This window comes from Macaca nemestrina, chromosome 8 (assembly GCF_043159975.1).
Source record: "Macaca nemestrina isolate mMacNem1 chromosome 8, mMacNem.hap1, whole genome shotgun sequence".
NCBI lineage: Eukaryota > Metazoa > Chordata > Mammalia > Primates > Cercopithecidae > Macaca > Macaca nemestrina.
In genome coordinates this window covers 131396693-131420783 of record NC_092132.1, presented here as the reverse complement: position 1 = coordinate 131420783, position 24091 = coordinate 131396693, and the positions used below count along the sequence as shown (strand labels likewise).

Sequence of the window (24091 nt, the reverse complement as noted above, 5' to 3'; positions counted from 1 at the left end):
ATAAACAGCTTTCATTGTAATCATTTTGGTTTTGCTTAAATTAATTTCTTACTTTTAAACACTCACAACTTAAAGCAAAGTTACAAAAACTGTACAATAAAAACATTTGAAAAAATAGCTGTTGATGTGATGAAAGCTGTTATTGAATTATTTAGTGTGTACTTTCTACAAACAAGGAAATTAACATCAACACGTTACCACTATCTAATACCCAGACTCTATTCCGATTTCTCCAGTTGTCTTCCAGTTGTCATTTATAACATAGAGATCACGGCCAGAATCCCTGAATTGCTGTTTCATCTTTTTTTTGTCACTCTTTGATATTTAGTGGGAACAGCTTGTCAAGGTCCTTTATAAAGCAGTAATTAATTACTTCATGTTTGATGCTATATCCTGACTTTCTGTAAGGTTATATATATTATAACCCTCGTTTGTAAAACTGAGTATGTTTATGTGTGTGTCTGTGTGTATTTGTGTGCGTGTGAAGGAGAGAGACAGAATTCACCTATTGGTCAATTAAACACTTGGTGAAACGAAATATGTTAAATACTATTTCTGCATGAAGGGCTCATAAGTGTTTTTTAAAAATTCTTATAAAATCTTTTCTTTCCAACCACAGTGGTGTGTGCCTGTTATCCACATTTCTTGGGAGACTGAGGCAGGAGGATCACTTCAGGCCAGGAGTTCGAGCCTATAGTAAGATATGATCACACCTGTGAATAGCCACTGCATTCCAGCCTGGGCAACATAGCAAGACTCTGTATCAAAAAAACAAAAATAACTCTTCTTGCTCACATTTTCTGGGATAAATGTATTTTATGTTTTAATATGAGAAAAGGATACAGAGGTGTTTTCCTTTGTCTTTTCATTTTGGTTTTTTTGTTTTGTTTTGTTTTGTTTTGTTTTGAAACGGAATCTCGCTCTGTCACCAGGCTGGAGTGCAATGGCGCGATCTCGGCTCACTGCAATCTCTGCCTCTCAGGGTCAAGCTATTCTTCTGCCTCAGCCTCCCGAATACCTAGAATTACAGGTGTGCACCACCATGCCCAGCTAATTTTTGTATTTTTAGTAGAGACAGGGTTTCACCGTGTTGGCCAGGATGGTCTCAATCTCTTGACCTCATGATCCACTCACCTTGGCCTCCCAAATTGCTGGGATTACAGGCGTGAGCCATCACACCTGCCCATTTTTTTTTTTAATAGAAAATAGCTGGCCCTAACAGGCCAAGGGATAAACATGGATATGAAAGAATGAAAGTTTGGAGCTGGAAAAAATGTTCAAGCGCTGATGGATTTTGTCACTTGGGGTGAAGGGAATGTGAGATGGAGCCTGGGAGGGGTGAGGTCTGGAAGCCACTCACGCCCATCTCTCCTTTGTCCCCACAGGTCCTAGCTTACTCTGCCACCACTGCCCGGCAGGAGGAAGTTTCCCAGCAGACAGTGGCCCACAGCAACAGTGGCACAGCTTCCAAGAGGAGAAGTGTCCAGCAGGTGCACTCTTATTTTTAAAAATCAGTTTATTTTTAATTGACAGATAAACATTGTATATATTTATGATGTACATCATGAGGTTTTGAAATATGCATGCGTTGTGGAATGGCTAAATGAAGCTAATTCACATACTTATCATGTATTCGTGGTAAGAACACTTAAAAATCTTCTCAGCAATTTTCAGCTGTATGGATACAGAGCCCTGGCATAAGCTCTCTTTGCCCTTTTTATGTGGGGGTTCTGTAGCCTTCCTTATCTATGGGTTCTACATCCATGGTTGCAACAAACCACATATCAAAAATATGCGGAAAAAATAAAAATGATAATATGTCAATAAAAGTAGATAAAAGCAATGCAATATAGCACTTATTTACATATCATGTCTATTGCATTAGGTAGTACAAGTATTCTAGAGAAGATTTAAAGCATATATGCCTGGGTTTTATGCAATACTATCCCAATTTATATCAAGGACTTGAGTATGTGCCGAGTTTGTTCCATGGAATATATTCCCTGTGGATAGAAGGAAGGACTGTACAACACATTGTTTTAATAACTGTAGTCACCATGTTCCACAATACATCTCTTGAATTTATTCTCCCTAACTGAAATTTTGTATCCTTTGACTAACATCTCCCCAATCCACCATCCAACTCAAGCCCTGATAATCACCATTCGACTCTCCACCTCTATGAGATCAACTTTTTCTGATTCCACATATGTGAGATCGTGAAGTGTTTGTCTTTCTGTGCCTGGCTTATTTCACTTAGCATAGTACCCTCCAGGTTCATCCATGCTGTCACAAGTGACAGAATTTCCTTCTTTTTAAAGGCTAAATAATATTCCATTGTGTCTGTGTGTCACATTTTCTTTAACTTTTCATCCATCCATGGACACGTAGGTTGATTCCATGTCTTGACCATTGTAAATGCTCCACTGCATGTGGGAGGGAAGATACCTCTTCAACATACTGATGTCATTTCCTTTGGATGTACGCCCAATAGGGGGATTGCTAGATCATATAGTTGTTCTATTTTTTGTTTTCTGAGGAACCTCCATACTGCTTTCCATAATGGCTGTACTAATTTCCATTCCCACCAACAGTGTACCAGCGTTCCTTTTTCTCCCTATCATCATCAACACTTGTTATCTTTTGTCTTTTTGGTAATAGCCATTCTTATAGGTGTGAAGTGATATTTGATTGTGGTTTTAAATTGCACTTCCCTGATGGTTAGTGATGCTGAGCATTTTTTTCATATACTTGTTGGCCACTTCTGTGTCTCCTTTTGAGAAGTGTCTATTCAGGTCCCATGCCCATGTATCCATTTTACTTGGATTATTTGATTGTATGCTATTGAGATGTTTGAGTTCCTGTGTATTTTTTTTTTTTTTTTTTTGAGACAGAGTCTGGCTCTGTTGCCCAGGCTGGAGTGCAGTGGCCGGATCTCAGCTCACTGCAAGCCCCGCCTCCCGGGTTCACGCCATTCTCCTGCCTCAGCCTCCCAAGTAGCTGGGAGTACAGGCGCCCACCACCTCGCCCGGCTAATTTTTTTTTTGTATTTTTAGTAGAGACGGGGTTTCACCGTGTTAGCCAGGATGGTCTCGATCTCCTGACCTCGTGATCCGCCCGTCTCGGCCTCCCAAAGTGCTGGGATTACAGGCTTGAGCCACCGCGCCCGGCTCCTGTGTATTTTTGATTTTAACCAAAATCTTGGATCTTTTGGATATTGACCTTCATTCTGTAGGTTGTCTCTTCACTCTGTTCATTGTTTCCTTTGTCATGCAGAACCTTTTTAGTCTAATGTAACCTCATTTGTCTGTTTTTCCTTTTGTTGCCTGTGCTTTTGGGGTCATAGTCAAGAAATCATTGCCTGGACCAACATCATGAAAAATTTCCTCTATGTTTTCTTGTGGGTTTTACCATTCTAGGTCTTATGTTTTAATCTTTAGTCCATTTTGAATTAATTTTTACATGTGATGTGAGATAAAGGTCTTATATCATTCTTCTGCATGTCGATATCTACTTTTCTCAACACCATTTATTGAAGAGACTGTCCTTTCCCCATTTTGTGTTCTTGGTATCTTTCTCACAATCAATCGACTGTAAATGCATTGATTTATACCTGGGTTCACTATTTTGTTCCATCAGTTTATTTATCATTGTTATGCCATTACCATTCAGTTTTGATTACTATACTTTTGTAATATATTTTAAAATCAGGTCATATGATGCCTCAATCTTTGTTCTTTTGTTTGTTTTGCTTAAGATCACTTTGGCTATTTGAAGCCTTTTTTAGTTCCATACACATTTTAGAATTGTTTTCTCTATTTTGGCGAAAAATGTCATTGGAATTTTAGTAGGCATTGCATTGAATCTATAGATCACTTTGAGTAGTATGGACAATTAAACAATATTGAGTTTTCTAATCCATGAATGTGTACTGTCTTTCCGTTTATTTTTGTTACTTTCCATTTCTTCATCAATGTTTTACAGTTTTCAGATCTTTCACCTCTGTCATAAATTTATTTAAAAGAGTTGCTGCCTTGACATCCATTTGTAGGTCTGATATAAGTTGTTTAAAACCCAATCATACCACAGCATCGTTTGCCCAGTTAGCAATTCCTTTCCCTGTTCAATTGTTTTTGATATAGCACATTTGTTCTTCATCTCCCTGACCCCAAACCCAATACGTCCCACAGCAGCTCACTACAATGAAACCTAATGGTTCGGCAGGGCATGGTGGCTCATGCCTGTAATGCCAGCACTTCGGGAGGCCAAGGCGGGAGGATCACCTGAAGTCGGGAGTTTGAGACCAGCCTGACTAACATGGAGAAACCCCATATCTACTAAAAAAACAAAAAAATTAGCGGAGCATGGTGGTGGATGCCTGTAATCCCACCTACTTGGGAGACTGAGGCAGAAGAATCGCTTGAATCTGGGAGGCAGAGGTTGTGGTGAGCCAAGATCGCGCCATTGCACTCCAGCCTAGGCAACAAGAACAAAACTCTGTCTCAAAAAAAAAAAAAAAAAAAGAAAGAAAGAAAGAAAAGAAACTTAACGGTTCACACCAGAGCTGTGTAAATAAGCATAAAGAAGTTTCTTGTGAACATCTTGGGAAATCTCCTGGATCCCCATCAGGGCAAGGCTAGATTTTATAGCCACTCTACAGAGAGAAATGTCAAGACCAAATCAGAAGAAAATACAGCTACCTCCTTGGCTAAATTTATTCCTAAGTTATTTATTTATTTATTTGTAGCTATTGTAAGTGGGATTTTTAAGATAGTTTCTCTCTCTCTCTCTCTCTTTCTTTCTTTCTTTCTTTTTTTTTTTTTTTTTTTTTTTTTTGAGACTGAGTTTCACTCTTGCTGCCCAGACTGGAGTGCAATGGCACAATCTCGGCTCATTGCAACCTCTGCCTCTTGGGTTCAAGAGATTCTCCTGCCTCAGCCTCCCAAGTAGCTGGGATTACAGGCACCCGCCACTACACCCAGTTAATTTTTGTATTTTTAGTAGAAACAGGGTTTCACCATGTTAGCCAGGCTGGTCTCTAACTCCTGACCTCAGGTGATCCACCCACCCTGGTCTCCCAAAGTACTGGGATTACAGGCGTGAGCCACTGCTTCCAGCCCAGATAGTTTCTTTTTAGTGTATAGAAACACTTCTGAATTTGTTAGTTTATTTCATGTCCAACTTTATTTTACCCCGATAACCACTTATCTTTGCTCTTATAAAAAACTCGACACTTTTCCTCCCCCTGCCTTATTTTGTTTTTGACATCATTATTTATATCTTTTTTTTGGCAACTCTAGCTCTGTTGCCCAGGCTGGAGTGCACTGGCATGATATTGGCTCACTGCAACCTCTGCCTACTGGGTTTAAGTGATTCTCCTGCCTCAGCCTCCTGAGTATCTGGGATTACAGGCGCCTGCCACCATGCCCAGCTAATTTTTGTATTTTTAGTAGAGTCGGGATTTCACCATGTTAGCCAGACTGGTCTTGAACTCCTGACCTCAGAAGATCCACCTGCCTTGGCCTCCCAAAGTGCTGGGATTACAGGCGTGAGCCATTGAACCAGCCCTATTTACATCTTTTTATGTTGTGTACTCCTTAACAAATGGCATTAACTATCACTTAAAACAAAATTTTTGTCTTTTGACATTTATACTGATGCAAGTGATTTATACACTACCATGATTGTATTAGAATATTCTGAACTTGGCCGGGCGCGGTGGCTCACGCCTGTAATCCCAGCACTTTGGGAGGCCGAGACGGGTGGATCACGAGGTCAAGAGATCGAGACCATCCCGGCTAACACGGTGAAACCCCGTCTCTACTAAAAATATAAAAAATTAGCCAGGTGTGGTGGCGGGCGCCTGTAGTCCCAGCTACTCGGGAGGCTGAGGCAGGAGGAGCTTGCAGTGAGCCGAGATCAAGCCACTGCACTCCAGCCTGGAGTGCAGTGGACTCGGCAGGCGGAGCTTGCAGTGAGCTGAGATCAAGCCACTACACTCCAGCCTGGGCGACAGAGCGAGACTCAGTCTCAAAAACAACAACAACAACAACAACAACAACAACAAAAAGAATATTCTGAACTTGACTGTGTACCTACTTTAACCACCTAATTTTATATTTTTACATGGTTTTATGTGTCTTGTTAATGTTCTGTTCTTTCAGATTGAATAACTTTTTCTTTTTTTTTAGCATTTCTTGTAAGGCAAGTGTAGTGGTGATAAACTCCCACAGGTTTTGTTTCTCTGTGAAAGTCTTTATTGCTCCTTTGTTTCTAAAGGATGGATTTGTTGGGTATGGTATTGTTGGTTGGCAGTGTTTTTTTTTTCCTTTCTATACTGTGTATGATTCCACTATCTCCTGGACTGCAGGTTTCTGGTGAGAAGCCTTCTGATAGTTTTATAAGTGTTCCCTTATATGTGATGAGTTGCTTTTCTCTTACTGCTTTCAAAATTCTCTTTGCCTTTCACTTTTGGGAATATGTTTGTGATGTGTCTTGGTGAAGATCTCTTCATATTTAATCCGTTTGGGGTTCTTTGGGCTTCATGAATCTGGAAGTCTATTCCTATCCAGATTTGGTACATTTTCTTTCATTATTTCTGTAATTATACTTTTTTTTTTTTTTAGATGGAGTCTCGCTCTCCCAGGCTGGAGTGCAGTCGTGCAATCTCGGCTTACTGTAAGCTCTGCCTCCCGGGTTCATGCCATTTTCCCGCCTCAGCCTCCCTAGTAGCTGGGACTACAGGTGCTCACCACCATGCCTGGCTGATTTTTTTTTTATTTCTTGGTAGAGACGGGATTTCACCATGTTAGCCAGGATGGTCTTGATCTCCTGACCTCGTGATCCGCCCACCTCGGCCTCCCAAAGTGCTGGGATTATAGGCGTGAGCCACCACGCCCAGCCTGTAATTATACTTTCTGCACCTTCTCTGATGCAAGGAGCACTTTCTCTGATGCTCCTTGGACCATGATAATACCTATATTGTTTTGCTTCATGGTAACTCATCAGTACTGTTGGTTTTCTTCTCTCTTTTTCATTCTTTTTTTTCTTTTTGTTCCTGTGATTTGGAGATTTCAAATGATCTGTCTTCAAGCTCACTGATTCTTTCTTTTGCTTAATCAACTCTGCTGTTGAAGCTCTCTATTGGATTTTTTATTTCATATATTGTGTTGTTCAATTCCAGAATTTCTGTTTGGTCCTTTATTATGGTGTCTGTATGTTTATTAAACTTCTCATTTTGTTAATGTATTGTCTTTCTGACTTCACTTACTTGTCTATCTGTATTTTTTTTGTAGCTGACTAAGCTTCTTTAAAATTAGTATTTTCAGTTCTTTGTCAGGCTGTTGTAAATCTCCATTTGTTTAGAGTGGACTACTTGTGTTTTATTTTGTTGCTTTGGTGCTATCATGTTTCCCTGATTGCTCATGAGCCTGTGGCAATGTGCTGGAATGTGCGCTTTAAAGAAGCAGGGACTTATTCCAATATTTACAGACTGGCTTTGTCAGGGAACACCCTTCACCAGTCAGCCTGTACACAGATTTTGGTCAGGCCATGTGGTGTGGTTCAAAGGTGGTCTTGTTGCTGGTGTCCTCAGGCAAGCCGGTTTGGTATCCAGGCATGTGTGGGTAGGCTGAGAGCCTATATCCAGAAAGGTGCCCTGAAGCCTCAGTCCATGGGTCCTAAACTGGCACTGGCATGGGTCTCGAGTTTGGGTCTGCAGATGTCAGCCAGGTGATGGCATGGGCCTCATCCCTAGGTCCACAGGGAAGGGCCTGGATCCTGAGTTCATGGGGACTTACCTGGCACTGGGGCAGACCTGGAAGCTGAGTCTGTGGGGGTAGGCCAGGATTCTGGGTCTGTAGTCTAGCCTTGAGGACCCCATTGAAGACTGACCTCTCATCCTTATCATATTCTTGTCTCTATGTGCTTCTAGATTTCTGTTTCCTGCACTTTCTGGCTCTTTTTCCACAGGGATGCATTGGATGATTTCTGTCAGTCAGGCACCATGCTAACGGGGGTTAAGAGGCCCTGCCCTCATGGAGCTTTCTTTCCGGGATGGTATCAAGACATACAAATAGGCTGGGTGCAGTGGCTCACACTGGTAATCCTAGCACTTTGGGAGGCCAAAGCAGGCGGATCACGAGGTCAGGAGATCAAGACTATCCTGGCCAATATGGTGAAACCCTGTCTCTACTAAAAATATAAAAATTAGCTGTGCATGGTGGTGCGTGCCTGTAATCCCAGCTACTTGGGAGGCTGAGGCAGGAAAATCACTTGAACTAGGGAGTTGGAGGTTGCAGTGAGCCGAGATGGTGCCACTGCACTCCAGCTGGGTGACAGAGCAAGACTCTGTCTAAAAAAAAAAAAAAGAAAAGAAAATACACACAAATACACATAACAGTCAGGATGTCCTGATGGGAACCATGAAGAATAGTTAAGTGATAGGTGAAACAGACAAGGTTGGTGGGGCCTCTCAGGGATGGTGATTTGGGCTGATATTTCAAGTTGGACAGGGCCAGTCTTGCAGAGAGCCAGGAAGAGTGCTCTTGAGAAGGCCTTGCAGGAATGAGAGCCCCAGGTTTCAGGGGCTTGGGGAGACTAACAGGGAGAAGACAGGGAGCCACTGTGGTGAGTGGACAGCAAACAGATCAGGTGGACCAGCATGGGCAGATCACATGTACAGGAGGTTGGATGTTATTTTGTGAGTGAGGGCGTAAAAATAAAATATATCAGTGATGTGTATTGATTACATGTTGAAATGTAGTATTTTAGATATTTTAAGTTAAAATTATATTGTTAAAATTAATTTGGCCTCATCCTTTTTACGATTTTAATACGGCTCTCATAGAATTTGAATGTTGCGTGTGGTTTGTATTATATTTCTGTCAGCAGTGCCCATCAAAGGTATGTAATGGATGCTGAATTCATGACAAGACCAAGCCTGGAAGAGTGGATTTCTCTGTCTGGATTCCACTAAGAGCGAAAAGAGAAGTTTTTCAGCCACTGTCAGCCTCTGGGAATTCTGTGGCAACTCATTCATTGGCTTTTCTCTCCCTTCCCAGGATCTCATAGATGAGAACATACTGGAGACTGTAACCCGTGCACAGAGGGTGTGGATTACACCAACACTTCCAACAATCTGTTTTCTTGCCTCCCATGTACAGTTTGTAAATCAGGTACAGACTGTGTGCACCTCTTGTCCAGAGGCGGAGTGTGGGACAATGAGGTGGGAGTTGTAGCCGATGTGAGTCAGGGAACCAAGTTCCAGCCCAGCTTGGTCTTCATCACCCTGTTTCATGATTATATATTTGACAGATTAAAAAAAATAGAAAGAAATCTTTTCTGTAATGCATGCCACCTGGCTGGGAAATCTTCTAAACTGTCAGCTGCAAGAGGGTAGGGGGATCATTAAAGCACAGAGAAGGCCTGATCCAGTGGACAGGGTTGGGTTTCAGCAGTGGGACGGGTCTGCTCCAGGGTCAGGCTCTCTCCCCCAGGCTCTGTGCTTCTGGCAGGTGCTGGACCTCACTCAGCCTTCAGGTTCTCAGGCCCCTTCCTCCTCCCCAGCAGGCCCAGGCTTTAGGGAAGTCCCCTAAGGGCTCCTCTCCTTGCAGAGTCTCTCAGGTGATGCCCTTGCACCTCCTTTGCTATTGACTATGCCATCTAAACAATGCTTTTCCCCTAATCTGATGTAATAAATCATGAATCATGCTCCCTTTTATGACTCCTCTGAGTATTAGTGACAGCTGAAGGGTGGGTGTCCTGTATGAGCCCTGGGTATGCAGGTGCAGAAACTGGCCCTCAGAACTCCTCGGTGAACTTGGCTGAGCTGAGTAGAAGGGGGTGGGTGATAAGGAAGGTTGAGGGATACATCAGGGAAACACATTCCCAAAACCTTATGCTCTGTTGTCAGGTCAAACAAATACAAGTTCCTGCACCATGACCGGAGACCCAGTGTGTCAGTGTGAGGAAGTCACCTTCTGTGAGGAAGGCACCTTCTGGGATAGGAACTCCCCTGAGATGTGCCGGAAGTACAGCATAGGGTGAGACAGCAGCCACGGGCTCCCGGCAGCTTTCAGGAACCCAAGAAGACCTGAGTCACCTGGTACCCCTATTTCTCTGCTGACCCCATGGAGCCTCCAGACCCATGGGGTGTCCCTGAGCCTGTGGGGTCTCTTGGGTCTGCAGTGGCCCCTCCTGGTCCATCTGCCTGTCCCCACCCCTGCCCCCTGCAGCAGCCCCTTCCCACCCCTCCCCAGCATGAGTCCCCTTGGCCAGACCGACTTGTTCACTGGGCACAAGAGGCAACTTTCTAGATCCCTTGACCCTTTTCATCAAACCTAGGAAATGCAATTTCCTTTTGAAATGAGAAGAAAGCTGGGCGCGGTGGCTCACATCTGTAATCCCAGCACTTTGGGAGGCAGAGGAGAGCGGATCACTTGAGGTCAGGAGATCGAGACCAGCCTGGCCAACATGGTGAATCCCCGTCTCTACTAAAAATACAAAAATTAGCCGGGCTGGTGGCGGTCACCTGTAGTCCCAGCTACTCGGGAGGCTGAGGCAAGAGAATTGCTTTAACCCAGGAAGCGGAGCTTGCAGTGAGCCGAGATCGCGCCACTGCACTCCAGCCTGGGCGACAGAGCGAGACTCCGTCTCAAAACAAACAAACGAAAAAAGAAATGAGAAGAAAACACTTGAGTCCAGTCTGGGTTGTGTTTGTTGCTATACCAAACTGTTTTAAAAAATGTTATTTTTAATACTTTTTATGCAGGCAGGACCCATAAAGACAAAAGTGGCCACGACCAACAAAAGTCATAAGAAAGCTGTGGGTGGAGCTCCTTCAAGTTCCCATGAAGGCCTGAGCCAGTCCAGCTGGCCTCACCCCTGGCCCCAATCCCTTAATAAGTCCTGTCTTTTCCCTATTTGGGCTTTAAGGGGCAAGAGTAATTTGTCCTTCTCTGGCCCTCTAATGTTTGCTGTGATTGGGAGGAACCAGCAGACAAGTCGGGGTGAGAGCTCACTTGTACTGTGGGTTGACTGGAGGACAGGGCTCAGCTTGTGGCCACAAGGACTTGTGACCTTTTCCTGGCGTGTGGCTCCTCCTAATGCAGGCCTCCTCTGCAGCCCAGGGAAGCTCAGCGTGTGTCCAACACAGAAGGCTCCCAGAGCAGGGAGGCTGAGGGGCTGAAATGCGCATGCTCAGACTCTTCTTCAGCCTCAACAAGGGAGCTTGGGGGACCCCCTTCAGACACAAGGAGGCTATCCTTCCCATGACTCCTTCTCAGGGACATTGGAGACGGAGGGTGGCTCCCCTTTCATCCCACCTGGCCAGCTTTCCCTCAAGAGTCCTCACATCCCTCTCTGTGTGTACCCAGGTGCCCTAGTGTGGAAGTCCAGGTCAGTAATTGTACGTCCTGGAGCGATAGCCAGTGTGTTGAAGAATTTGGCGCCAGTGCCATTGTGGAAACCTCAGCTGCTGAAGAGACAACGACCACCAACCCAGGGACTCCTGCCTCTGCTGGTTACCTCTTATGCATCATCGTAGGGATTGTAGTTCTAATTGTGTTTCTGATTGTGTAAGTTTGCACTTTGGAAGAAATTCCTTCCTTACCTGAAGGAAGGTGGTGACTGAGGGCAGGGGCGCTGGACATTCTCTGCCCTGCCTCCTTCTGCTCTGTTCCCACAGACAGAAATGCTCACCCCTGCCCCAAGTCCTGGTGTCTCCAGCCTGGCTCTATTTCCCTCCTTGTGATCGCCCCATCCCCACATCCGGTGCACCCCCCTGGACCCTGGTCTCATCAGTTCCTATCCTGGAGCTGGGGGTCCCCACATCTCCCAGCCAAGTCTGGGAGATGGCAGGGCCAGTTCTTCCCATCTTCAGGCCCAGCCAGGCGTGGGGCAGTCGGCTCCTCAACTGGGTGACAAGGGTGAGGATGAGAAGTGGTCACGGGATTTATTCAGCCTTGGTCAGAGCACAACACAGAGATTTTCCACGTGTTGGTTTTACTCTAGTTCCCCTTCTCATCCCCCTTCCTCAGTGTGTCCCTGAATTGGAAGGCCCCCCTCTTGTCCCCAGCCCCAGGGCTCCTTGTCCAGTGTCCCTGCCCCCAGCCCACCCCTGCGCCCCACTGTCCTCTGGGAGAGAGGTGCTGCATGGGCCCCTCCCCGCCTGCTAAGGAGACTCCTCCTTTTCCAGGTGGTTGAAGAGGCCCTGAACGTGTGGACAGAATGACTTGGTTTCTCCAGAAACTGGAAGCCTCATGGGCTGAGGAACTGCCTCCCACCCACAGCAGAACCAGGTGGACATAATCCTTTCTCCTCATGGCTGCCCTGACTCTCTGAAGTGGCTTGGGACTCTGGGCTGACTGTGGGGGACACATGGCCATCTTGAGCATCACACAGACTGGCGGGCCGTGCTGCAGCCCTGTCCTTCCTGCAGTCTTGGTGACAACCTCACTCCACCGCCTGCACCCTGAGGATGGGATGTCCGCCTGAGCACAGCATCAGGGGCCTGGCCCCAGCAGCAGGTCCTGGATGTGCTGAGACTGGGCTGCCTGGGGTGACCTCATTGGGAGGAGGTGGGGATGGCAGGTCCAGCTGCATACTGGGGACCCTGCAGCAAGCCCTGGATGTGGACTCCTGAGTCAGTTCTTTGCCTTCCTGAGGCCTTTTTCCGGCACTCACGTCCCCCACCAAGGCCTGGGGTGAGAACAATGCCCACAAGGAGACCCTGAGTAACAGGGACTCGCAGCCCATCCAAGTCTCTGAGCAGGAAATTGAAGGAATCATGACATTTTACAGAGGAGGAGACTGCAGCTCAGAGTGGGGGAAGCGTGTGCACCAGGCCACAGGCAAGTCTGTCCAGAGCACTAGTAGGAATGAGGGACACTAGGAATGACCACTTTAAGAAGTTAGATGAGAAGAATTTCAAAGTTAAGTCATTGGAGTTTGTTGGTAATATATTGGTATGGCTTAGGTCATGTTAAGTGCATCACACGCTCACCCCCATGTCTGCTGTTGGTCTCAGCACTGGGTGGAGGGAGCGGGGAACAGTCCTGGTGAAGAGGAGAGGGGAGCAGCACCGGCTGGGGTGGGTCCTCTGCCGCTACCTCCTCCTGCTGTGGTTTCTCAGGGCTTAGGCGGCCCCTCACACCTGGCTTGTCTGTGGGGAGAAGATCTTTGTTCTCTGGCTGCTTTTAAGACTTTCTCCTTAACAGTGGTTTCGGCAATTCGATTGTGGTAAAAAGGAGCTGCAGAAGCCATGGCTCTAGCATTTTCGCCCTCCCCTTCTGTAAAATAGCAGCCATGTTTCGGCCTCTGCAGGGCTAAGGTCCTCCGAGCAGCTGCTTCTCCACATCTCTGCCCTGCGCTTGGCCTCTGGGAGCTCCTGGTGTTCCTTAGCAGAGTCCACAGGGCTCTTTGGGGTCCCATCCCTGTGCTGGAGCCTGGAGCCTGTGACCTGAGGTGGTGAACTGAGGCCACCACTGGGCTCACCTCATGGGCTTGGAGGAAAAGTCATTCACCCAGGAAGTAGATGATGAGCCCTTTACTCTGAGAATGTCTGCGCCTGGTGCCGGCGGGAGGACAAACGAGCCCTGCCTGTGTCAATCCTGCTCCCTGAAGCCCAGAGTCTGGTGCAGGAGGTGTCACCAGGGACCTAAATGGCGATCAGGAAGCATGGGGGCCACCTCCCCCACCCCCCACCTCCAGAGAGGCTGTGCCGGCTCCAGGGACGCCATCCCTCCCTACTTGGCTCTGGCAGAGGGAGGCTGTGCGGTTGCAAGGCCCCAGCTCATGGTATTGTTGGCGTGGAGGATGTGGTTTCATTAAAATCAACATTGAGAGTAATGATTGTACTAACAACAGCATGTGCTGTGCGAAACTCTGTTCTCAGCACTTTATATACATATGAACACACTTAATCCTCATACAACCAGACTGTACAGGAACCCTCATTGTCCTTGTTTTAGATGAGCAGCATGAGACGCAGAACATTCGTTCAGTGGAGGGACTGGACAGGAGGATGAGCGACCCTCGGGGACAGCAGCAGTGATTGGGTCACTGGGTTCTGCTGACCTTTCCCAGGGGAGTATTTGGTGCTTGTTCATGAGGCCTGCATTTGCCTAGCACTGGGTCACAGCTGGGGATCCCTGAGAAGTCATTTAAAGCCATCTCTTATTTCCAGAATGATAAACGTGTTTAGAGAAGAAGTGGTTTACCCCAGACCATGAGGCTGGCCCGAGACTACAAGACAGATGGCTTGCTTCTTAACCCAGGGGTCTTTTTATACCAAAAGAACAAAGACAGAAAAAAGCCACAAAAACTCAAAGGAAGCAGATTTCCCACCACAGCCAACCTCAGAACAATTCTGAGTTGCTCATTTTAAGATCAATAAGGCATTTTTTAGGGTGTCTATGCCTGAAGGAGGAAATCACAGTGTGAATATCAAACTTGCCTCTAAAACAGCCTAACACAATACTGGTCCAGGAAGAACAAGGCAAGGAAACCCCCTGGTGAATGACTCATCTCAGGAAGAGGCAGCGTCAGGAGAGTCTATGGAGAAGACCTGGAACAAGACCTCTCTCTCCTGCTCTTACACACACACACCCTCACACCCCCATGAGCCCCAATCTGTGAACTGAGAACCTCACTTCTCTGACTCACCTTCCATCTCCCTCAATCAGAGACGCCCACAAACCTCAGAGCTGCGTCTCAGCATCGCTTGCTTTGACTCCCCTCCCCCGCTGCCTTGACTTCCTTTCTGCCTGGGAACCTGTCTGTGTGGACTTTTCCCTCTATGTCTACCGGTGTCCTGCCACCAATGGCATTTGTCACCTCTGCCAGGGTAGCCCCTCATGACTCGGGGTATTGATGGCTGTGCCTCATCTCCCTGTGAACGGGAACTGTCCTAAGGAAAGGGAGGGTCGTTCCTTGTTCCTGATGCTCCACGATTCCTTGCACAGTGTGGTCACCAGGTGCTGATGTGCCCTCCTTGGATGAATGAGTAATGTGGGTTCTAGGAAGCCTGCACTAACGCGGATGTGACGTCCTCAGCCTTTCATAGACTATGTTTCCTACGAGAGGTGGGAAGAACAGCTGAACAGAAGGCTGGGGACTGCCCAGGTCCAGAGTCACCAAGAGCTTGTTGGCAGGTTTTCACTTGCTATTAGCAAAGGTTTTTTTTTTTTTTTTTTTTTTTTTTTAGGCACTATTTTTAGTGTTAAAAGTGAGTTCAGGCCGGGTGCAGTGGCTCACACCTGTAATTCCAGCACTTTGGGAGGCTGAGGCGGGGCAGATCACAAGGTCTGGAGATAGAGACCATCCTGGCCAACTTGGTGAAACCCCATCTCTACTAAAAATACAAAAATTAGCTGGGTGTGGTGACGTGCACCTGTAATCCTAGCTACTAGGGAGGCTGAGGCAGGAGAATCCCTTGAACCAGGGATTCGGAGGTTGCAGTGAGTCGAGATTGTGCCACTGCACTCCAGCCTGGCGACAGAGCCAGACTCCGTCTCAAAAAAGGAAAACAAACAAACAAACAAAAAGAATTCATCAGAAGGCATAATGATCATAAATGTGTGTATAAAGCTTTAAAATACATGAAGCAACGCTCAAAAGGATTAAAGGGAGATCATGTCACCCCCTTCTTAGCAATTGATAGAATGATCAGATGAAAACAGTAAAATATCAGATCTGAACATTTTCAACCACCTTGACTTAATTGACATTTATAGAGCACACATGCAACATCTATGGGAGATACCTTCTTTTCTATGAACATGGTACTTCACCAAGATAGACCATGTTATGAACTATCAAACAAATCTAAAAACATTTAAAACGAAGGAAATTATATAAAATGTGTTCTCTAATCTTAATGAAGTTAAAGTGTTAAGCAATAACAAAATCTAGAAAGACTCCCAAAATGTGAATATTAAGCAACATATTTATAAATAACTCATAGTTCATGGATGAAATCAAAAGAGGATTCAAAGCATTTCTTTTCTTTTTCTTTTTTTTTTTTTTTTTGAGATGATGTCTCATTCTGTCGCCCAGGCTGGAGTGTAGTGGCATGATCCTGGCTCACTGCAGCCTCTGCCTGCTGGGTTCAAGCGATTCTCCTGCCTCAGCCTCCCGAGTAACTGGGACTACAGGCGCCTGCCACTACACCTGGCTCGTTTTTGTATTTTTAGTAGAGATGAGGTTTTACCATGTTGACCAGGCTGGTCTTGAACTCCTGACCTCATGATCCACCTACCTCAGCCTCCCAAAGTGCTGGGATTACAGGCGTAAGTCACTGTGCCTGGTCTGGAGTTTCTTTTTGGGGTGATGATGAAAATGTTCAAAAATTGATTTTATTGATGGTTATACACTTCTGTAAATATATTTAAAGAATTATATGATACATAAAGTATATCTCAGTAAAGTTCTTAAGGATTAAAAGAAGAATGGCATCAAAATCAATGACTCAGAGGTCTGCATTACTCACCTGTAAAGTAAGTATAAATTAAACTCAAAGGTAGTACCAAGATGACAAAGAAATAATAAGACTGAAATCAATGAAATAGAATTCAAACAATAAAAGGAATCAACAAGCCAAGAGTTGGTTCTCCTAAATGATCAACAAAATTAATAAAAGTAATAAACTGGTTGGGGGAGGTGGCTCATCTCTGTAATCCCAGCACTTTGGGAGGCCGAGGCGGGCAGATCACCTGAGGTCTAGAGTTTGAGACCAGCCTGACCAACATGGAGAAACCCTGTCTCTACTAAAAATAAAAAATTAGCCAGGCGTGCTGGTGCATGCCTGTAATCCCAGATACTTGAAAGGCTGAGGCAGGAGAATCGCTTGAACCTAGGAGGCAGAGGTTGCAGTGAGCCAAGATTGCACCACTGCACTCCAGCCTGGGCAACAAGAGTGAAACTCCATCTCAGAAAAAAAAAAAGTAATAAACCAAACTTTAAAAGAAAAAAAGAACAACAGCACAAAATACCAATATCAAGAATTAATGATGGGATATTATTACAAGCTCTACAGCCATTAAAAGGATAATAGTGGGATCTTACGAATAACTATGCCGATCAATTTGACAACTTAGATTAAATAGACAAATTTCTTAAAAAACACTACTTAGCAAAATAGCCATAAGAAGTAAAGATAATTTAAATATTCCTAAAGTTGTCTATGAATTACAATTCGTTGTTTGTTTGTTTATTTATTTATGTTATTTTTTGAGTTGGAGTCTTGCTCTGTCACGCAGGCGGGAGTGCAGTGGTATAATCTTGGCTCACTGGAAACTTTGCCTCCTGGGTTCAAGCGATTCTTCTGCCTCAGCTTCCTGAGAAGCTGGGATTACAGGCACCCACCACCATGCTCAGCTAATTTTTTTGTATTTTTGGTAGAGGTGGGATTTCACCATGTTGGCGAGGCTGGTCTTGAACTCCTGACCTCAGGTGATCTGCCCATCTTGGCCTCCCAAACTGCTGAGATTACAGGCGTGAGCCACCCTCCCTGGCGAAATTCATTGTTTAAATGCTCACATGATGAAAACTAGGCCCATGTCATTTCACTGAATTCTATAAATATTTTTGGAAGAAACACCAACAGTTGACAAATTGTTTCAGAACATAAAGAAGGAGGAAAAACTTCTTTACTGTTTTAAAAGGCAAACATCATTCTGATACCAGAATCTGACAGAAGTTACAAAAAAAGAAAAATACTGATCAATATCTATTATAGATACAGATGTAAAAATCCTTAATTCAACAATAGCCAATTGAATTCTCCAAGAAGATAATACACTGTAAGAAAGTAGGGTTTATTCCAGGAATACAGTTAGATTAAGATCTGAAAATTAATGTTACTCATGATATTAACAGCATGAAGGAGAAAAGCTATATAAACACATCAATGGAAGCAGAAAGAACATTTGACAAACTTTGACTTCCATTTATGATTTAATAATTCTCTTTAGAAACAGAAGAGAACTTCCTTAAAACTGATTAAATGCATGTATAAAAGCTATGGCTAACATCTGTTAAAATAGTAAAATATTGAATGCGTTCATTCCATGATTAGGACCAATTCCAAGCATGTTCCTGTAGATCACATCCATTTGGCATTGAACTCAGGGTCCTAGCCAATGCAGTATGGCAGGAGAGAAAGACAGAATAATTGGGAAGGAAGGAATGGGACTACTTTCATTTGCAGAGAACTACTAGAACTAACAGGTGGCTCTAGCAGGTCACAAGATACAAGCCAGGTACTACACAAGGAAAGAGGACTGTGAGAGCAGAAAAGAGAAACAGAGTTTGAGGAACAGACACTAATGTAGCTGTCGCCAAATACTAGAGAGACTTTTATGTAGAAAGGGGTTGCATTTGATCTCTTTTAAATCCTGGCAGCAGTCAAACTAAGCTCAGCCTAAGCTATATTTAACAGCCTCGTCCTTCTCGTCCTCCACCTTCTCCTGCTCCTTCTCCCCCTTCCCTTCCCTTCCCTCCCCTCCTCTCCCCTCCCCTCCCCTCCCCTGGCCTCCCCTCCCTTCCCCTGGCCTCCCCTCCCCTCCCCTGGCCTTCCCTTCCCTTCCCTGGCCTTCCCTGGCCTGGCCCGGCCTGCCCTTCCGTTGTTCCCTGGCCTGGCCCGGCCTGCCCTTCCGTTGTTCCCTGGCCTGGCCCGGCCTGCCCTTCCGTTGTTCCCTGGCCTGGCCCGGCCTGCCCTTCCGTTGTTCCCTGGCCTGGCCCGGCCTGCCTTCCGTTGTTCCCTGGCCTGGCCCGGCCTGCCCTTCCGTTCTTCCCTGGCCTGGCCCGGCCTGCCTTCCGTTGTTCCCTGGACTGGCCCGGCCTGCCCTTCGGTTGTTCCCTGGCCTGGCCCGGCCTGCCCTTCGGTTGTTCCCTGGCCTGGCCCGGCCTGCCTTCCGTTGTTCCCTGGCCTGGCCCGGCCTGCCTTCCGTTGTTCCCTGGCCTGGCCCGGCCTGCCCTTCCATTGTTCCCTGGCCTGGCCCGGCCTGCCTTCCGTTGTTCCCTGGCCTGGCCCGGCCTGCCTTCCGTTGTTCCCTGGCCTGGCCCGGCCTGCCCTTCCGTTCTTCCCTGGCCTGGCCCGGCCTGCCTTCCGTTGTTCCCTGGCCTGGCCCGGCCTGCCTTCCGTTGTTCCCTGGCCTGGCCCGGCCTGCCCTTCCGTTGTTCCCTGGCCTGGCCCGGCCTGCCCTTCCGTTGTTCCCTGGCCTGGCCCGGCCTGCCCTTCCGTTGTTCCCTGGCCTGGCCCGGCCTGCCCTTCCGTTGTTCCCTGGCCTGGCCCGGCCTGCCCTTCCGTTGTTCCCTGGCCTGGCCCGGCCTGCCCTTCCGTTGTTCCCTGGCCTGGCCCGGCCTGCCCTTCCGTTGTTCCCTGGCCTGGCCCGGCCTGCCCTTCCGTTGTTCCCTGGCCTGGCCCGGCCTGCCCTTCCGTTGTTCCCTGGCCTGGCCCGGCCTGCCCTTCCGTTGTTCCCTGGCCTGGCCCGGCCTGCCCTTCCGTTGTTCCCTGGCCTGGCCCGGCCTGCCCTTCCGTTGTTCCCTGGCCTGGCCCGGCCTGCCCTTCCGTTGTTCCCTGGCCTGGCCCGGCCTGCCCTCCGTTCTTCCCTGGCCTGGCCCGGCCTGCCTTCCGTTCTTCCCTGGCCTGGCCCGGCCTGCCCTTCCGTTCTTCCCTGGCCTGGCCCGGCCTGCCCTTCCGTTCTTCCCTGGCCTGGCCCGGCCTGCCCTTCCGTTCTTCCCTGGCCTGGCCCGGCCTGCCCTTCCGTTCTTCCCTGGCCTGGCCCGGCCTGCCCTTCGGTTGTTCCCTGGCCTGGCCCGGCCTGCCCTTCCGTTGTTCCCTGACCTGGCCCGGCCTGCCCTTCCCTGCCCTACCTGGCCTGGCCTGGCCGCCCTCCCCTGGCCTGGCCTGGCCTTCCCTCCCTCCCCTGGCCTGGCCTGGCCTGCCTTCCCTCCCCTGGCCTGGCCTGGCCTGGCCTGCCTTCCCCTCCCCTGGCCTGGCCTGGCCTGGCCTGGCCTGGCCTGCCTTCCCCTCCCCTGGCCTGGCCTGGCCTGGCCTGGCCTTCCCTCCCTTCCCTGGCCTGGCCTGGCCTTCCCTCCCTTCCCTGGCCTGGCCTGGCCTGGCCTTTCTGACGGAGTTTCGCTCTTGTTGTCCAGGCTGGGGTGTAGTAGCACGACCTCAACTCCTTGCAGCCTCCGCCTCCTGAATTTAAGCGATTCTCCTGCCTCAGCCTCCGGAGTAGCTGGGATTACAGGTGCCACCACCACGCCCAGCATATTTTTAGTAGAGATGGGGTTTCACCATGTTGGCCAGGCTAGTCTTGAACTCCTGACCTCAGGTGATCGCCTGCCTCGGCCTCCCAAAGTGCTGGGATTACAGGTGTGAGCCACCGCACCTGGCCTCCCTGCTCCTCCTTTTCTAATTGAACTTTGTAATTAAAAGAATCTCCCAGTTACAGAAAAGATGCAAAAATTATACTATACGCTTTGCTTTGAACCACCTGAGAGCAAGCCACCCACAGAATGCACATCACCCTTTAACACTTGAGTGGGTATTTCCAACAAATAAGAACATTCTCCCGCACTACCACAATACAACCCTCAATATCAGACAGTAAGCATCAGTACATTACTACCAGCTAATCCTCAGACCCCAATGGTTTTCACTTGTCTTTATGATGTAATTTATTGTACAGAAATCCTGTCCTGAATAACTATACTGCTCTTTCATCTTTTTCTGACTCTAGTATTTCATGGGACATTGACAGACTGTTTTGGGGTTCAGGTTGTAAGGTGCCTTTTAAAAATTGAAGTTCATTATTTAATATTTGATTCAGTATCCTGCTTTTTAAAAAATGTACACATCATATAACCCTCATTAGTAAAAGTGTGTGTGTGTCTGTGTGTATGTGAACACCGCCCAATCACAGGAGAATATCCATTTTTCTCAAGGGTACATGAAACATTCTCCAGAACACACGATATGTTAGGCCACAAAACAAGCCTTAATACAATTTTAAAAATTGAAATAATATGGAGTATCTTTTCCAATCACAATAAAAGAAATTATAAATCAATAGCAGAAGGAAAACTGAAGAATCTGAAAATATGTGAAAATTAAAAAATCTAAAACAACCAATGGATAAAAAAAAAATCAAAAAGGAAATTAGAAAATATCTTGAGAGGCTGAGCTCTGTAGCTCACGCCTTTAATCCCAGCAGTTTGGGATGCCAAGGTGGGCAGATCTTGGGAGGCCCCACCCCCCCAAAAAAGAAAATATCTTGAGACAGATGACAGGCACATTAAAATCTCAGAAATCGCCACTAAAGAACTTATCCATGTAACAAAAACAAAAAAAAAACAAAAAAAAAACAGTTGTACCCTCAAACCTACGGAAATTTAAAAAATGTTTCAAAGGAAAGTATCTTGAGACAAACGAAAACAATATACCAAAACTTACAGGATATATGAAAGCAGTGCTAAAATGAAAAATGACAGCTGTAAATACATTTTAAAAAATAGCTCAAATCAACAATCTACCTTTACATAATGAAGTAGAAAATGAAGAGCAAACGGCCGGGCATGGTGGCTGACGCCCGTAATCCCAGCACTTTGGGAGGCCGAGGTGGGCGGATCACAAGGTCAGGAGATAGAGACCATCCTGGCTAACACAGTGAAACCCCGTCTCTACTAAAAATACAAAAACAGCTGGGTGTGGTGGCGGGCACCTGTAGTCCCAGCTACTCATGAGGCTGAGGCAGGAGAATGGCATGAACCCAGGAAGCGGAGCTTGCAGTGAGCCAAGATCACGCCACTGCACTCCAGCGTGGGCAACAGAGCGAGACTCTGTCTCAAAAAAAAAAAAAAAAAGAAAGAAAATAAAAGAAAGGAAAGAAAATGAAGAGCAAACTAAGCCCAAAATCAGGAAAAAAAGAGTAAGTAATAAAGATTAGATCAGAGATAACAGAAATAGAGAATAGAAAAACTACAGAGAAACTCAAAGAAACTGAAAGTTGGCTCTTTGGAGAGATCCATAAAATGTACAAACCTTTACCTAGATGGACTAAGAAAAAAGACAGAAAACACAAATAATCAAAATCAGAAATGAAAGAGGGGACATTTCAAACAAATTTACAGAAATCCAAAGGATTATAAAAAATACTATGAATAATTGCATGTCAACAAAGTAGATCACATTGATAAAACTGGTAAATTATTAAAAACACACTACCCACCAATATTGAATCATTAAGAAATAGAGATTTTGAACACAGTTATAGTGAGGAGATAGAATCCATAATTCAAAACTTCCCAGCAAAGAAAAGCCCAGGACCAGTTGGCTTCAATGATGACGTCTATCAAACATTTAAAGAGCTAACATGAATTCTCCTCAAACTCTTCCAAGAAACTGAGTTGGAGGGAACACTTTCTAACTCTGTAGGCCCCGCATTACTCTGATACTATAGAAGTGATAAAAGGAGGTCTCCACGTCTTGTTCCTGATCTTGGAGAAAAAACTTTTAGTCTTTCACTATTGAGTAGGATGGTAACTGTTGACTTTTCATATGCAGCCTCTAAGTCTAAGATCTACAAGAATTATACAACTCTTGTAATAAAACTGCAATTTTACCTTGGGGTATATATCCAAAAGAATTGAAAGAAGGGGCTCAAAGAGATTTTGTGAACCCATGTTCATAGCAGCGTTATTCACAATAGCCAAGATGTGAACACAAACCAAGTGCTCATGGATAGATGAATGGATAAACAAAATATGATATATATACACACAATGGAAAGGAAGGAAATTCCAATGCATGGTACCACATGGATGGATCATGATGATATTATGCTAATTGAAATATGACAGCCACAAGAAAAACATAAGGCACTGTATGTTACCATTTATATGAAGTATGTACAGTAGTCAAATTCATAGAAACAGACAGTAGAATGGTAGTTGCCAAGGGCTGGGCAGGGGTGGGGACAAAGAGACAAATTTGAGTACAAACAAATGGTTGAGTTTCATAACTGGGAGAAAGATGCAAGTTCTGTCTAATTTTGGAGGGTTGGGGGAATGGAATGTAAGATTGATCTTGTATTGGGTAAGATCTGGAAGCCACTGATGCCAGTCCTTGCTTTGTCCCCATAGGTTGTACCTGGCTCAGCTGCAATCATCAAAGTTCATGATCAATCAGTCGGCACACAGCAATGGGAACACAGTCCTTTGGGAGAGTTGTGTCCACCAGGTACATTCTAAGACTGATCTCTAATCCTTGACACCTCTCTTTTCCTTACCATATACCATATACAAAAATCATCTCAAAATTCATCAATAACATTCTTTTTCCATGTTCTTCAAGTTTTGTGTTTTCTACAGTTTCTGGTTTTTCTGTTCAACAGATACTTATTGATCCTTTGCCAAATCCAAGGTTACGAATCTTTATTCCCATGTTTTCTCCTAAGAGTTTTGTAGCTTAACTCTTGATGCATTTTCAATTAATTTTTGTAAATGGCATCAGATAAGATTCCAGCTACATTCTTTTGCATGTGGCTATCCAGTTGCCATTCATTGAAATGATGATTTTTTCCATTAAATAGTCTTGGCATCCTTGTCAAAAACCAATTGACCGTAAAGGTATGGGTGTATTTTTGGACTCTCAATTCTTTTCCATTGATCTATATCTGTCCTTTTTCCAGTGCCACACTGTCTTGTAGCAAGTTTTGACACCAGGAAGTATGAATCTTCCTTTTTTTGTTTTCCTTTTCCAGAATTATTTTGTTAATGCTGGGCTTTTTGAAATTCCATATTAATTTTAGGATCAGCTTGCCAATTTCTAAAATCAACTGAGTTTCTCACAGGGATTGTGTTGCACCTGTCGCTCAGTTTAGAGGTTATTGACATCTTAACAATGAGAAGGCTTTTGATCCAAAAGCATAAGTTTTTAAAAATTTATTTAGATCACCTCTAATTTTTACAAACAATGTTTTGTAGTTTGCAGACTATAAATTTTGGGTTGATTTTGTTAAACTTATTTCTAGATATTTAATACTTTTTTATGCTATTGTGGATAAAACCTTTTCTTAATTTCATT

The 24091-nt window shown here is 45.7% G+C and overlaps 1 protein-coding gene across 1 annotated transcript in view; it reads left to right on the top strand.

The window, feature by feature from the left end:
- LOC105482150 (TNF receptor superfamily member 10c) overlaps positions 1-16776 on the top strand; it is a 30739-nt gene extending 13963 nt beyond the window's left edge. The window contains 6 exon segments of the mRNA XM_071067440.1: positions 1386-1440; positions 1443-1490; positions 9063-9176; positions 9914-10043; positions 11376-11576; positions 12197-16776. Of these exon segments, the coding sequence (XP_070923541.1) occupies positions 1386-1440; positions 1443-1490; positions 9063-9176; positions 9914-10043; positions 11376-11576; positions 12197-12215 (567 nt within the window). The 3' untranslated portion in view covers positions 12216-16776.
- The last annotated feature ends 7315 nt before the right edge of the window (positions 16777-24091 follow it).